This window comes from Malus sylvestris, chromosome 5 (assembly GCF_916048215.2).
Source record: "Malus sylvestris chromosome 5, drMalSylv7.2, whole genome shotgun sequence".
In the NCBI taxonomy this organism is placed as follows: domain Eukaryota; kingdom Viridiplantae; phylum Streptophyta; class Magnoliopsida; order Rosales; family Rosaceae; genus Malus; species Malus sylvestris.
Genome location: NC_062264.1, coordinates 34782121 through 34797840, shown reverse-complemented (window position 1 = coordinate 34797840; position 15720 = coordinate 34782121). Strand labels below are relative to the sequence as shown.

At 36.7% G+C, this 15720-nt stretch overlaps 1 protein-coding gene, 1 long non-coding RNA gene and 1 pseudogene across 2 annotated transcripts; 2 read left to right on the top strand and 1 right to left on the bottom strand.

Annotated features, from left to right (window-relative positions):
- Positions 1-427: 427 nt before the first annotated feature.
- LOC126622822 (40S ribosomal protein S17-2-like) lies at positions 428-1275 on the bottom strand (annotated as a pseudogene).
- A 5577-nt stretch (positions 1276-6852) lies between these two features.
- Positions 6853-8447, top strand: LOC126623894 (uncharacterized). The gene is made up of 3 exons (XR_007623927.1): positions 6853-6971; positions 7433-7532; positions 8230-8447. It is a non-coding gene; the product is annotated as an uncharacterized LOC126623894 (long non-coding RNA).
- Positions 8448-13464: 5017 nt separating this feature from the next.
- Positions 13465-15525, top strand: LOC126623735 (scopoletin 8-hydroxylase-like). Its single transcript, XM_050292714.1, has 3 exons — positions 13465-14089; positions 14340-14685; positions 15158-15525. The coding sequence occupies exons 1-3, from the start codon at positions 13590-13592 to the stop codon at positions 15398-15400; spliced, it is 1089 nt and encodes a 362-aa protein (XP_050148671.1). The 5' UTR covers positions 13465-13589; the 3' UTR covers positions 15401-15525.
- Positions 15526-15720: the final 195 nt, after the last annotated feature.

Genomic DNA, 15720 nt, shown 5'->3' with positions numbered 1-15720 from the left:
TTTGTGTCTATATATTACTTCAAAAGACACAATTATTTTTCTATATATTTTTTTTCTAAGACTTATGACTCACAGCTTACTTTCTCTCCCTTTCTTCAACCCACCAAACACCCTTAACCAATCCACACCCCATTCTCTCTCTCTCTCTCTCTCTCTCTCTCTCTCTCTCTCCCTTAACCCACCCACGACACACTCTCTCTCCCTCCACACCCCCACCCCCCACACTTCTCTCTTCCACCCGTTTCTCTCTTTCAAGGAATAAAAATCGATATTATCAGCAATATTTCGCCGATAATATCCTTTTTTTTAGATGACGATATTTTTACACTTATCCACTTAATTATTGTCAAAATATTGCGATATTATGCAAATTTGACATAATCCCATAACAAAAAATGTCACACGCATGATTTCAACAATAAAATTAAACACATAACAAAGTTCTTCCTAATTCAAAAACCAAATGTATTATAGCATCAAAACCCGATCATTCTCTAAATCCGTTTTAGTACCTCCTGGGAGCACCACGCCCGTACCCGAGATTCTGAGTCTGAGCTTCCGGGTCAACCCGCTTGACACCAGGCATGTCAACCATACCGAGAGCGGAGAGCATGTCGAATGTCTCCTTGTCGACAGAGATCTCATTGATATTGATGATGGACTCCTCGGGGACAAAGTCCATGCGGCGCTCGCACTCATCCTCCTGCAGCTTTAGGGAAATGCCACGAACAGGGCCCTTCTGGATTCACTTCATGAGGTGGGTGGAGAATCCGGCAATCTTGTTGCGGAGGCGTTTGGAGGGGATGATGGCGACTTCCTTGAGGATCTTCTTGTTGGTGTGGAAGTCTAGGGTCATGCGCGAGTAGTAGCACTCGATCACATGGCGAGAGGATTTCTTCACTGTCTTTGTGCGGACGCGAGCTATGGTAGTGGTGGAATTGTGCAGACGCGACCCATGGTGGTGGTGGAATTGTGCGACGAAGTTGGGAGGAGACGAACGGCGGGTGAGTGTGTGCGTTCATGAGAAAGGCAAAAAGAGGGTAAGGGAAGGGAAGTTAGGGTTTTGGGATATTTATAGGAGATCTCTGTTGGTGAGTTTATGAGGTTATTGGGCTAATGTACAGAAATTGGAGATGAAATTGGGTCACTGTATTGTCAGAATCCTGGGCTTTGTTTGTTAAATTGAGTCTGTTTGGGAGAAAAACTTACATAAAAAAACTTTATCGTGACATTTCGATCAAATAATACATTGTTATGTAGAAAATACTTACACATCGTAATGCAATATTAGATCGAAATTTCATTTGGCAGTGAACTCATTCCATATAAATCATTCTCTTGTTTGGAATTTGCTAATCAAATGGTTAACAATCAAAAGCATTTTTAAGTACTCTTCTGATTACATTTTACTTAACAACGCTTTAGGTTATAGAAACTATTTTTCTGGAACATAATCTAGAAACTATTGGGGCTAGTAGGTAGTGAAAATTTTGATCCTCATAGGAACTCTATATGGTATTAATTCACTCACAATATCAATGATTATATAAATGATTATGGTGTGCTTAAACTTCTTTCATTAATTACTAGATATTTTCTACACTCACAATGTTTGTCAACTCGCTATATAATCAACTTAAATCAGTTAAATCCATCATGAATGCATTTCCTTCCAATTTTTTGTGATAAACTAATAGATAATTGATTAAATAAACATCCTGCAAAGTTTCAATAAAAATTTCCAAGTTTTTCTTACAATTTCCGTGGTTTTTGTTCAATTTTTATCGATATCGATAATATCCCAATATTTCCATCGAAATTTCCGTGTTTTTGGACTACCGATATTTCCGATATCATCGATATTTTAGACCTTGCTCTCTTTACCAAATGGATTACTTTGGTCTCACACATATATATTATATGTATTTAATTTTAAAATTATGTGGATCGATTGGTTGAGATTTAAATCTCAAATCGTTGTTTTATAATTAACCATTGTTGATGCAAAAAACCGGAGGTCTTAGAACAATGTAAATCCGACCGTGAATTTGCAAGAAAATAAATAACACAAGATGTATCGTGGTTCACCCCAATGTTTGGGCTACGTCCACACTAATATTGTATTTCTCTGTTTGTGAGAGGATGAGAGGGTGAGAGAGCTCTTCCCATGGCCTAAGAATTGGCCTCCCTCAATGAGGAGAGTGAGGGGTCCTTTTATAAATAAGGGCTCCTCACTTATTACATATTTGCCCTTTCATTTATTACATAATTGCATTTGAGTCCCCCGAGTATTTATACGAGGTCTAAATACGGAGGCCATAAGTATGGTACAAACAGTAGTCTTCCAAGTCTTCAGTCAAGAGAGTCTTTTGGCTAGAGACTTGAAATTCAGTCCATGTGTAGGCCGAAGTAACTAGATGTCGTCTAGAACTGAATACTTGATATAAGGCGGTGCTCAATGTGAAATGATGCTCAAATAGAAGTAGTACATGTTGCGAGGCTGCTCGGCTTGTGGCTTATGTTGTCTTGGTTGGCTTGGCTTGCGGTGATGCTCTCTAATGATGGTGAGGGAGTCCCTTTTATAGAATAAGGGCTCGCTCCTCAATACATAAGTGATGGGCTAGAGTGATGCTCAACTAGATGGTGAGGGAGTCTCTTTTATAGAATAAGGGTTCGCTCCTAATTACATAAGTGATGGGTTAGGAGTGATACTGGCGGCGAGGCGGTTGCTCAGCTGGCGGCGATGCTATCTAATGATGGTAAAGGAGTCCCTTTTATAAAATGAGGGCTCGCTCCTCAGTACATGAAGAATATGTGCTCTCTAATGAAAGTGAGGGAGTCCCTTTTATAGAATAAGGGCTCGCTCCTTAGTACATAAATAATGGGCTAAGTCCCCCAAGTATTTTTGATGAGGCCCAGTTGAGGCCCAATATATGGTACATAATGTAGTCCCCTAAGTCTTCAGTCAATAGGGTCTGTTTGGCTAGAGACTTCAAATTGAATCCATGTATGGGCTGAAGTGGCGATTGTTCGGAGGCGGTATTTGTATACCTTGCACTGAAGCTTTGTAGGTGAAGCTTTGCAAGTGAAGCTTTGAAGCTAGAGCTCTGTAAATGAAGCTTTCGAAGCTGGAGCTTTTGTAAATGAAGCTTTTGAAACTGGAGCTCTGTAAATGAAGCTTTCGAAGCTGATTGACATGAGTGATGCTCATGAATGTTTATGTTGATTGACATGAGTGATGCTCATGGATGTTGACATGAGTAATGCTCATGAATGTTAACATGAGTGATGCTCATGAATGTTGACATGAATGATGGTCATTAATGTTTATGTATGATTGACATGAGTGATGCTCATGAATGTTTATGTATGATTGACATGAGTGATTCTCATGTATAATTTTGGAGTACTGGACGTACTTTTGATCACCAGATTGGTGATAATAGCGGCAGGCTGCCGAATAATTTTAGGAGTACTGGGCGTACTTTTGATCACCTGGTTAGTGATAATAGTGGCAGGGTGCCGAATAATTTTGGAGTACTGGGCGTACTATTGATCACCTGGTTGGTAATAATAGTGGCAAGGTGCCGAATAATTTTGAAGTACTGGGCGTACTTTTGATCACCTGGTTGGTGATAATAGTGGTGATAATAGCGGCAGGGTGTTGAATAATTTTGGAGTACTTGGCGTACTTTTGATCACCTGGTTGGTGATAATAGCGGCGGGGTGCCGAATAATTTTGGAGTACTGGGCGTACTGTTGATCACTTGGTTGGTGATAATAGCAACATGGTGCCGAATAATTTTGAAGCCATAGGGCCTAGCTCTTTTGGGCATATGGGCCTTGGCCCTCCACATAACATTCCAGCCCATTATTTTGGGCTTGACGTTTTTTTTATTTTTATTTTTTTATTTTTTTTTTACGATTACCCTCTGATGGGGGTTTATATAGATGTATCCGAAAGATAAGAAAAATAAATTACATCATTCAAAGAAGAACTGCTGGGACTTGCGATAGCAAGATTTCTCCCTTCACATCAACCTCAGCGGTCCAGCTATTAGAGGAAACCTTTACGTGAAGGCATGTTTGGTCAGCAGGCATGGTCTCTCATACTTTGATACTTTTGCATGTTCTCCGGATGGGTTTTTCAAAATGGGAATATGCATGATGAAATGTCAGTATACAGGAGATCTGAACACCAGCTAGTGTACTCCAGCTGTAAAAGGTCAGTATACTTATCCAAGTGTTTTCCTCTTTCCTCTTTTTCCTTTATTCCACTTTTGCTTTCTCAAAAAATGAATTGCTACCACCTTGTAAAGAAGATGCAGGGAATGGGTCGCGACTGAGCTCTCTGAATTATTGATTGTCCTGCCTCACATGGTGAACCTGAGTGGAGCTTTGGTTCGAAGAGAGCCCGGGTACGAGGCACCGCTAGCTGACTTCGAATCTGGGTACAGTCGGAAGCCCAGCTCAAGAGTTGCTCCAGCTGAGTTGACAGTGGTTACTGCCACAATTTAAGTGTCGAAAGAGCTTGATTAACATATGACGGAGCACCGTGAATTGGAAGAAGAGGGCCGTGTGCGGTGGCTGTTGGCTTGCAAAGACGACGTCATTTGTCTCTGGGACCTTCCACCTGTACTGCTACTGCCATTCTCCAATTCTTGTGGAGGGATTCCATTCCTCTAAAATGGCTTGTTTGGTGCTGCAAGTTGACTTATCCAATTATACAGAAAATCAGACAGAGATATTTACACAGCTGGTGACAGCCTCACACTTTTCAAAGGTTTACCCATCTCAAATGGCAATGCCGAGTCGTGGTTGCTGACAATGTACATCGATGGAGAGCTACAGATTATGAGGAAAGACAACGGTAGCATGTTCGTGCTACTCAAGGAAGGTCGTGTGCAGCCTTTCCATACTCACTGGACATAGCTCACCCCATGGCCGGAGCGTGGCCCTTGCCGTTTGTGTCGCTTCCTTGAACTGGGAAACCAATCCAGCGGACATTGCGAGATGGGTTTCTCAAAAGAATTGATTTTTTACAGAGAAAAGTACTGGAAATCGAGTGGAGGAAATCAGAGAGTTGGGGTGTTAATCGATCTGACGGTTGATATTTAGAAAGGATTGCAGGAAATACGACGACTTTCTTGGTTGATTCCCGCGGTCCGATTTCGTATCATGTATCCATAAATCCACCTGAGATTTGCAGAAATACAATCCCACAAGGACAGAGAGAGATTCTTTAAGCTGAAAAACCTTATCTCCTCCATCTTCTCTTCTCAACTGATTCCATCACCGCCCCAGTCCTTCTTCCAACCGTTGATTCAATCGATGCAGTACGAATCACAGCTACGAAATCTACAGCTATGTGGGTTTGTTGGCAGCAAGGCTAGTGAAGGACCCGACTTCATCTTGGCGAGTGAGATCGAGCTCGGCGTGGCTGAGGACAAGATTGGTGAAGTGAAGTCAATGGCTTGTATTTGGAAGATGATGGCGGAGCCAACGAGGTCGCCGGCTATGAAGGTCTACGTAGACTTGTTGGAGAGGAGGAAGCTTTATGTTTGGTCACGAGTTTAAAGCATCGATTTGTGTTTGGTTACAGAGATGGGAAAGTTTCTTTTATTTTTGTTTTGGCTTCCGTGTATGACTAACTGAGATAGGAGAAAGAGGTGGTTGGAAGTCTGCGAAAGTATTCTGGAAAAGCTCTGGGTTGTTAAGTGTTTTTGCAGATTTTACAGATTCACGGTGAACGTGAAAAAATGAAAGAGAACCGACGTAGTTTTTTGTGTCGATTCCCACAGACGGCGCCAAATGTTGATGCACAAAACCGAAGGTCTTGGAACAATGTAAATCCGACCGTGAATCTGCAAGAAAGTAAATAACACAAGATGTATTGTGGTTCACCCCAATGTTTGGGCTACGTCCACACTGATATTGTATTTCTCTGTTTGTGAGAGGATGAGAGGGTGAGAGAGCTCTTCCCATGGCCTAAGAATTGGCCTCCCTCAATGAGGAGAGTAAGGGGTCCTTTTGTAGAATAAGGGCTCCTCACTTATTACATATTTGCCCCTTCATTTATTACATAATTACATTTGAGTCCCCTAAGTATTTATACGAGGTCTAAATACGAAGACCCTAAGTATGGTACAAACAACCCTAGTAACCTCACTCTCACCTCACCTCACTATCACTGTCTCTCTCACCCAATTCACCTCCTCCACCCAAATCCAAATCGAGCTCTCTGTCTTCCTCTATCCTACCACATCAGTGGGATATCCAAATTCGTCGCCTGAATCGTGACTCCACCCACACCGGTCCTCAATTCTCAGTCTTCACTTCGTGAATTCATCCCCTGAATTGCGATTCCACCCACTGTCCACACCACCTTGCCCGAATCGAGCTCTCAGTCTTAGTCCTCACTCCTCCTCACTCTATAAGGTAAGAATATCATGCAATAAACTCAACCAAAGTTCATGGATATTGTTTTATTTTGAATTCGGTTAGTGATTTTGAACATGGGTTCTGAGTTAGGGCTTTTGAAAATGGTGTCTGAATTAGGGCTTTTGGATTAGGGTCTCTCTATACCTCCCTCTCTCTCTCACTCCTCTCATATCTGGGTTTTTCCTTTGTTTTTTTTTCTTTGAAAAACACCAACACCACCCATGCATCATATTTGAGTTCGTGTTTTTTCGTTTTGAGTTTATATCTTGTGAGATCTAACATAATATTTTGTATCTCGCCTCGTTGTTTATGGATTTGAGTTTTGAATTTATTTTACATTTTTTTTCAACTTGCCCGCTGCATGCAATTTTGGATATGAATATGATGGATTTTTGGTTAATTCATACTGTGAAGTTTGTCGGTGACTGGTTTGGTCAACCCGATCGAACTCATATTGGAGCGGTTTAGGGCCTTGTTCTCTCTGTCTTTGTAACCTCAAAGGCCCTGCCCTTGTCACGCCCCCATTGCCGGTTCGTATTCTGTATTTGTATGGAAGAATTTCATATCTATTATTATATTTACGGAGCCATGTTGCTTAGAATTTTAGGATTTTGGATCTTCAATTTTTGGAAAAGCGTAAGTTTTTTTTTATTGATTTATTAGGAGTTGTCTTGATTCCACCCCTCCCCCAATAAGTATTTATTCATTTTTTATTTTCTTTTATGGTGTGGCAGCATTGAAAGAAGAGGATTTTGTAATTGGATCCAGGTAGAGATGAAACCAAAAGTGAAATACAAAAAAAATGTATTCAGATGTGAAGTTCTTAAGGTGCTAATGTTTAATCATGTTAGTACAAGTTTCATCATGGAAAATGCAATATCGTTATACTGTCTATGCTAACTTAAACAAATATTTACTAGGTATGTGATTAAAATAAGCAACTCACTTTGACCATAAATAATATGCATACTTATATATTTCTTTGATTCAGGTGACCATGAGCTGAATGTATTATCTCCAACCCAAAAGTTACTTTTACAACTCGAAGTGAGGAATATGAATCTTTGAGATGGCAGATCTGGAACTTGTAGGTACTGATTTTAATTAACTCTTTGTAGGTGTAATTTTGGACTGATTGTGTTTTGAATTCGACTATATTTGTGTTGGCTTCTGATGAATATATTGTAGTCTATGTTAGTTGAGTGAGTCTTTTCTCACTGACATCAAGCTAGAGATTATGTCAGTTAGTCTTCAACAGTTTTTAGCCATGGTCGCTGTTAATAACATTAATTCCATTTGGTCAATTTCTATGGTTTGTTACAAAATGTACCCTGGTCTTTGTGTTTGAATACTGGAATCAAAATGAAGATGATAATATTTCTGCACCAAATCTGAACCTTGAACAATTAGCCATGTAACCTTATGCAAAGTGTGATGAGTCTGAACAATTTAGTAAAGCACAGTCAGTTATTATGGAGGGTGGACTTATTTTGTAATACTTGTGAACTTATTTTTCATGAGGAATATTTGTATACTTTCCGCATCCATTGTTGGTTGTTCTTGAGGGTGGATTGTTATATAAGAATCATCTTAAAGCAAGTGGTGGAAAGACCCTAGAAGCAAATAAGAGTCCTCCCACAAAGGTATTCCCTTCTTACTTTCTTTATCCCTTCATTTTCTTTGCTCTTGTAAAGTGTGTGGCTTTTCTTTATCTTTGCATTTGTTATTCATGACTTCTGTGAGAGTCCATATACTGCATGTCATTTGATTAATTCGTTTATGGAGCAGCAAAAATTTGATGAGGTGCAAGCCCTGCTGGGAAGATGCATCTGTCCAAAAATGTTTGCTTTCAAGTTTTTTGTTTGTATTAGAGAGAAAATATGTAACACTACAATATATGTTTGTGAGATTCAGAAAGTGAAAGTTGGTTTCATGGTTGTAGGCTTTCTTCAGTTCGTGAAAATTTAAATTTTTGCATTTCCTCAATTTAGTTTCAATTTTTCAAATTTTAATTTTTTTTTATTAATTAATTCATGATGGCACAGTTACAATATAAGTGCCAACATGGTTGGAAAAGTTGATCTGACAAAGTTGTCAGAACGGGGCACAAATGGGCCATTATTTGTGCTTGCCTTTCTGGCACTAACACCCCTATTGTGCTCTTTTATAAATGGTGACGCCCATAGAGGGCACAAATATAAAAATAGTAGCTGCATTGTTGCTATTGGTCTATGACCACAATTGTTGGTGCTTTTTGACCTCAAATGGCACATATAATTTATTGTGTACAGTGGTCATTTTTTTTGTAGTGACATGCAAGATACATCCTTCTATTAATGTGGAATTTATTCTCAACGTTCTCATGATATCCCATCGTTCATGTTTCATAGTTTAACATTTGTAGTGAGTGGATTTGGCTACGATACTTGTAAATACTTTATCAATTATATAGTTTACTTAAACTTGCACTACTTAAACTTGCACCTTCCATTCACATTGTTGTTTTATTTTGTTGCATTTTCGTCCCAATATAGTTTATTCCATTAGCATTGTTTCTCCAACCTGTCAAATGAAGTAAAAATACAATATTTCAAGTTGGGTGTTTCAAATGAGAATATGTGTGTGCACAAAAATGAATGAAGAACAAAAATGAATGAAGAACAAAAATGAATGAAGAAAAAAAACCAACTTTAGTTGATGGATTGGACTAAAAAGAAAACATAATGAGACTAAAAGGGCAAAAATATAACAAAAGTAACCATATAAGGATGAAAATGAAAATTCAGGTAAACTATAGGGACTATTAATGCAATTTGATCAAAGATAAATTTCTCCACGTACACTATAGGCACGATTTAATTACCCTAATTACCCAATGTATTTCATCCAAAATAGGAAAAGAAATATAGGGTATTGAGTTATGATAATTATGATAAAGTCGATCGACGACTCTAGAAGGAGGAAGGATGGAGATCAACAAATTAATAATAAGTTGCAGTTTTCATAATCTTTTTCCAATGATCTTAACCAGCTTCTTGCGTTTCATTGGTTACTTCTGTGGACTTATATGGATTTGACTTTGTATTTATATATTACTCATCAACTTGACTTTGAAGTACAGTTTCCATTATTCGGTGGTTTTTTTCTCAAGCAAAACTAAACAAAATTAAGGTCATGTAGTTAGCTTCTTAATATAGTGGTTGGTTCATTCACACGTTTATCTGGTTGAATCATATTATATAGATTATAGATTTTCAAATCAAAGCATACTATTTAAATGCTTCAAATTAAATAAAACGAATTATTTAATTACAATGCTAAAGCTGCATGTTATGGCAGATAAAATGTGAAGTTGGTTGGTGGATGGATTCTTGGTTGTTTAATATCCTAAATTATTTTGATTCTCAAATTAGTAGCTTGCAAAAACAAAATGAATAAATAGTTAACGTAAAAAGAGTTCGGAGCTTGTAATTGGTGGTTTAGGTACAATCCAAGAGCCTTATCACATCGCACAGATACATATCACATATATATGCATGCAGGCTTTGTCTGTGGGGAGTGGTGCATATGCCTTCAATTCCTCTGCGCCCTTGCTGTCTCACTCCACCGAAAGCTTAATTACATCAACACGCTAATCAATTTGATTCTTCCTAGTTCATGGTACACATGCATTATTCATGCATCCAAATATCATATACAATATAGTATAAGTAAAATACTTACTTATTTTTAATTAATCCAAAAATACACGTGTTGTAAGATTGTGAAATCCTCACCAGCAAATAAGAAAATAAAATAGAAACCCCGCCAGCCATGTATATTCAGTAAATAGGATCTAAAGACTTCAGTTTACAGACAAGTAACATCATTATTGGATGACTTTGGTGTCTAAATTATAATTTTACTATCCTCACCAACCACATATATATAATTTATCAATCAATAAATCAAAGATAATTTTCTCGGTTAAAAAACTAGACTTTCCGATATACAGGAATTTTTGTATTCAATTTTTTGTTTGTTTGAGAGTAGTACGATATTCATTGATGACATTGAATAATTCGTACAAAGAGAATTGAATAGGGTGCTTTAATCTTGTGTTCAATTTTAAGGTAAAAAAAAAAGGTTCTCTACAATCGGAAAGCCGTCTGTATGTTGTAACACTAAATTCTAACAGGGGGTATACAAATAACCATGGGGATTATTTGGAAGTATTTTCACTCTTGCAAATGAGAAGCAACCCGTTTAATTTAAGCCTAATATGATAAAGAGTTAAATTTTGATTACCAAGCTGATTAGCTCATTATCTTAGACTCATTGTTTTACCCTGATAGACCATCATCTTTTGAGATAGATTAGTTTAGCAATTTTTACTAAGAAGGGAAAGGGTGAACTTGACCTCACAATAAACTAGCAATAATGTTGTAGAATCTTTAAAGCAACCAAATTCTCTTACATTTATGATAACCTTGCCTCTTTATTGCGAAATTGACGACACAATAATCGTTTATAGCAAAAAAAAAAAAAATTCCTGAATTTCCTCTTCTCCTTCAAGATTTCTACCGACTTTGGGATTATTATTATTAATTTTTTTAACAAACGATATTATCTACACTAAGTAAGGGGGTTGGGGAGCGTGTGCTAAGTCTCACAATGGGCTAGCAATAATATGGTTCAAACTCGCATTTGATAAAAATGAAACTTAAGACATCTTACTTACAAGGGAAAAAAATTCGGGATTGAAGCACTTAATAAGGTGAAACAAATTCGGGATTGAAGTATTTAATACAATCATGAATCATCCATTGATGGTCATATGTGATTGTTAGCTGTCATTATTGTATATTTGATTGTTAATTAATGATTATACTAACTATGTGAATGTATTAATTTGAGTTTTTTTTAGGAGCACTCAGATCCAGATCCAAAAAAATCAGGTAATCTCAGATTGAGTTCAATAGCATGTTCTTACCGGTTTAGGTCTAATTGATCTTGTCTTATTCTCATTTTGTCCTTTTAGTAAAAATGTTGATATTTCTAAATTTCTTAATTTATGCATTATTTACTTAAATTTAAATTTCAAAATTTGAATCTTCAAATTCCTTCCGTGTAAGCCACCATTTAAGGAAAAATAATTTAAAGTAAGTTCATGTGTATGACTATAAAGCCATGACTTCAGTTGAAATGAAAAATATATAAAATCCACAAACAAAAATAATTTGTTCATTAAAGGAAAAAAAACATTTTCTATGTAGGTAGATAATTCAATTAATTTGTGATATAGCTAAATTATGAACAAAAATCTATAGTACAGGAAGATAAACACAATTAATTTGTGTGAGAACATCAGCAAATGATGTGTTGCATGTATGCACTATTAATCCATGGTATATGTAGACTGAAAAAGACAACTTATGATACAGGTAGATAAACATATTTATAAAAAAATATTTGATATGTATAGGTAGATAATACAATTTATCCATGATATAGGTAATATAAAAATTATAGAAGTAGATTAACAAAAAAAAACATGTGATAAATAGACATCAACAAAATTCATAGAAAATGATAAATAAAAAAGATGATACTGAGGGAGAAAAATATGAAGAAGAAAAAAAAGAGTTTTATAAAAAAAATTGAAAAACATGAAGAAAAAACAAAAGGATAAAGAAGACAAGATTGGCTAATTTCTGCAAATCAAACCTTCAATGGAAATTAGATGATGGACATCTTTGATCATCTATGCTTGGGAGCAGAGAGGAGGGAAAAAAAGCAGATTTCATGAAGGAAGAAATATGAATCGTTTTGGAGCATGAAAGAAGATGAAGGGGATTTAAATTACTATAATTAACCCTATCATAAGCATAAGATAATTCTATGAATAAAGGATAAAAAATCATCATAAATAAAAGAAATTATAAGTATATTAACTAATTAATATAGAAATAAATTTGTCACTTAGTACTACGGTCTATTGGTATTTTTCTTCACTTGTAAATGACATGTCTTTGTTTTATTAAGTTGTCAAATATTTTAAGCTTTTGGATATAAACTAATGTAATCTTATGGCTAATATGCATTTGGTCTTACGGGTCCTTAAAATAAGGACCTTAGGAGAGCATGACTCGGCATATTAAGAGGTAATCGGAGCAATGGTCCTTGAATTTAGCTCAATTGGAGCTTGGGTTCCTGAACTAAAAATCTGTGAGTATTGGTTCGTGAACTTATTATAATGTGGAGCAATGGTCCTTTAGTCTAACTTTGTTAGAACATCCATCCATTTTTTGTCAGGGCCATTTCTTCACATTGTAACAAGTTCATGGATTTTTATTCTAGAGACCCAAGCTCTAATGGGGCCAAAGTTCAAAGACTATTGCTTCAATTTTCTCGGCATATTAAATTCATAATCTAAGGGCGGAAAGCAATGGTGGTAAGGGATGGTCAATGGGTACCCATGTATACTCCATATATCATCACCATCATCATCACAAGCACAAACATCACAACTCACTACCACAACAAACACATATCTACACTTAAATGGACCTCTATTTAACTAAATGTGTACCCATTAGCCATCTAGGTGGCCTTTCCTTAACATTATTACTTCTTCCAAACATGAAATTTTATCGACCTCACTTAGGCTAAAATGACGATTGATGTTGGATTCTCATTATTTTAGGATCATACTCTCAAAATGTGATAAATTAGAGAAGGATTTATCTCATAATGTGCACCTTGTGGATGAAACTAAAAAAATGTTCGTTTAAACGTAACCGTGCACCGAGACCTCGTAAATTTGTAATAGAATAGCTCATAGCCTAGCTAAATTTCCTCTCTAATATTTTAATACTTGTAAAATCGGAATAGAAGACGTTCCTCGGTGTTAGAGTGTACTCTAAATGATGATATGCGTATAGTATCTTAGCTTAATGAAATTCTATTTCCTTAAAAGAAGAAAAATACGAACCTACTAAAAACTCAGAAAGCCATGAATCTTGCCTTCTGCATGCTATATTTAAAACCACAACCAAATTCCATCGACCTTCTAGCTAGTATTTAATGTCACCCTTTGCCCATCCGTTTCATCAAATATTCATCAATCTAGTTATACACCTATATCATCAAATACACACAAAAAATCAATGGCTCCTAGTTTTGAAGATGGAAAATCACTATTCAACTTTGTTGTTCGAGATGGCAATGGTGTGAAGGGCATGGTGGACTTAGGCTTGTCCAAAGTCCCTGAGCAATACATACAGCCACCACATGAGCGCATAGTGAAGCTGAATGCATCAGTTCATGAGCTACCACCAATTGATTTGTCAAAGCTGGATGGACCTGATCATGACCAAGTGGCAAATGACATTGCCAATGCTGCTGAGGTTCTTGGGTTCTTCCAAGTTTTGAACCATGGCATACCTCTCGAGTTGCTAGAATCCCTTAAAAGTTCTGCTAATGATTTCTTCGGACAAGCGCCTGAGAAGAAGGCTGCGTATCGGAAAGGTTTGAGCCCTAGCCCGCACGTAAAGTATGGGACGAGCTTTGTGCCGGAGAAGGAGAAGGCATTGGAGTGGAAGGACTATGTGAGCATGGTGTATACTAGTGATGCTGATGCTCTCAGTTATTGGCCCAATGAATGCAAGTATGATATTATTGATTATTCTTTTCATATATATTGCCTGCTAATTTGAACTACACATTCAAATTAATTACTAACAGTTTATCTAATCAATAGTTTGTTTGTTTATATTTACAGTCTTACAACATATGATATGTCATAGTCTCGTAATAAAATGTTTGCCTCTTAATACGTACCCAAATTCTAACAATCATTGACAAATTAAAATACCAACTTGATCAAGCGTTCTATGATTAATATGATATATTTACAGGAACGTTGCACTCGAGTATCTGAAAACCTCAACAGATATGGTAAAGAAAATAGTGAAAGTTTTGATAGCAAAGCTTGGAGTGACACTAGAAGACTCAAAACTTGAGGCACTCATTGGGTTAAGGATGGTTAACATGAATTATTACCCAACATGCCCTGATCCTGAGCTCACTGTTGGTGTCGGGCGTCACTCAGACATGGGCACCCTAACTGTGTTGCTGCAAGATGGAATTGGAGGTTTGTATGTGAAACTTGAAGAAGACATGGATGGTGGAAAGAAAGGAGAATGGATTGAGATCACTCCTGTCCCTGGTGCTCTGGTCATCAACATTGGTGATACGTTACAGGTTAGTTCACTAGCTACAAAATTCATAAGATTAAGCTTTGTATATATTTGTTTCATGGAAAATATTTCTTCGTCGTGCATATTTAATTTAATTAGATTATGGCTTTTGCTTGTAAAATCTTGTGAAGTATTTGAATACAGTTTAGTTATATATTAACCCTACTTTTGAGTCTTTTGACCATAACCATAATATCAGATACATAAACTACAAGTAGATGGTTATATTTATCCTTACAATTAAATGGGTAAGTTGTAGAAACTCATTATCAAATGTGTTTCAATTTGAAGTACGAAAAATGTTAATCATAATCTTCTGCGTGTGGTGAATGAATCAGAACATAAATTGAATGTGAGAATTATTTAACCATGCAGAAAATAACTTGCACTTGCTTATGGTAGACAAGTGTGGCTAGAAAAGCTCAAATTATTATGGATTTAACCATGTGTTCACTTGTGATATTGTTCTGTTGTAGATACTTAGTAATGGAAGGTACAAAAGTGCTGAGCACAGAGTGCGAACTACAAGCAGCCAATCAAGAGTGTCTGTCCCAATATTTACCATCCCAAAGCCAACAGAAAGAATTGGGCCATTGCCTGAGGTGGTGGAGAGCGATGGAGTTGCTCGTTACCGTGAGGTGGTGTTTGAGGATTATATGAACAACTTCTTTAGCAATGCGCATGACGGGAAGAAGTCTCTTGATTACGCCACTACTTGATCTGCAAAAGATATCCCGTAATTTCAAACCAAATAAGTGACTGTGCAACTTTAAATTAAGTTTGCTCCCTTGATCCATGTAATAAGGAGGGGTTGTATTTCTCTTTGTGCTTTCACTTTCCTCGAGTCTCTTTTTTTTTTAACTGTTTTGTAATTTCAGTTATCTTGGTTATCTTTTATTTTGTGAACAGGGAGATCGAGAACCATGAAAATTTAAGGGTGGGCTAGAAAAATTAAAAATGAACAAAAATCAAACCATTCACCGAATTGAAACCAAAAAAAAATCGAACCGAAGTTAAAAAACCAAATCGAACCAAAGAC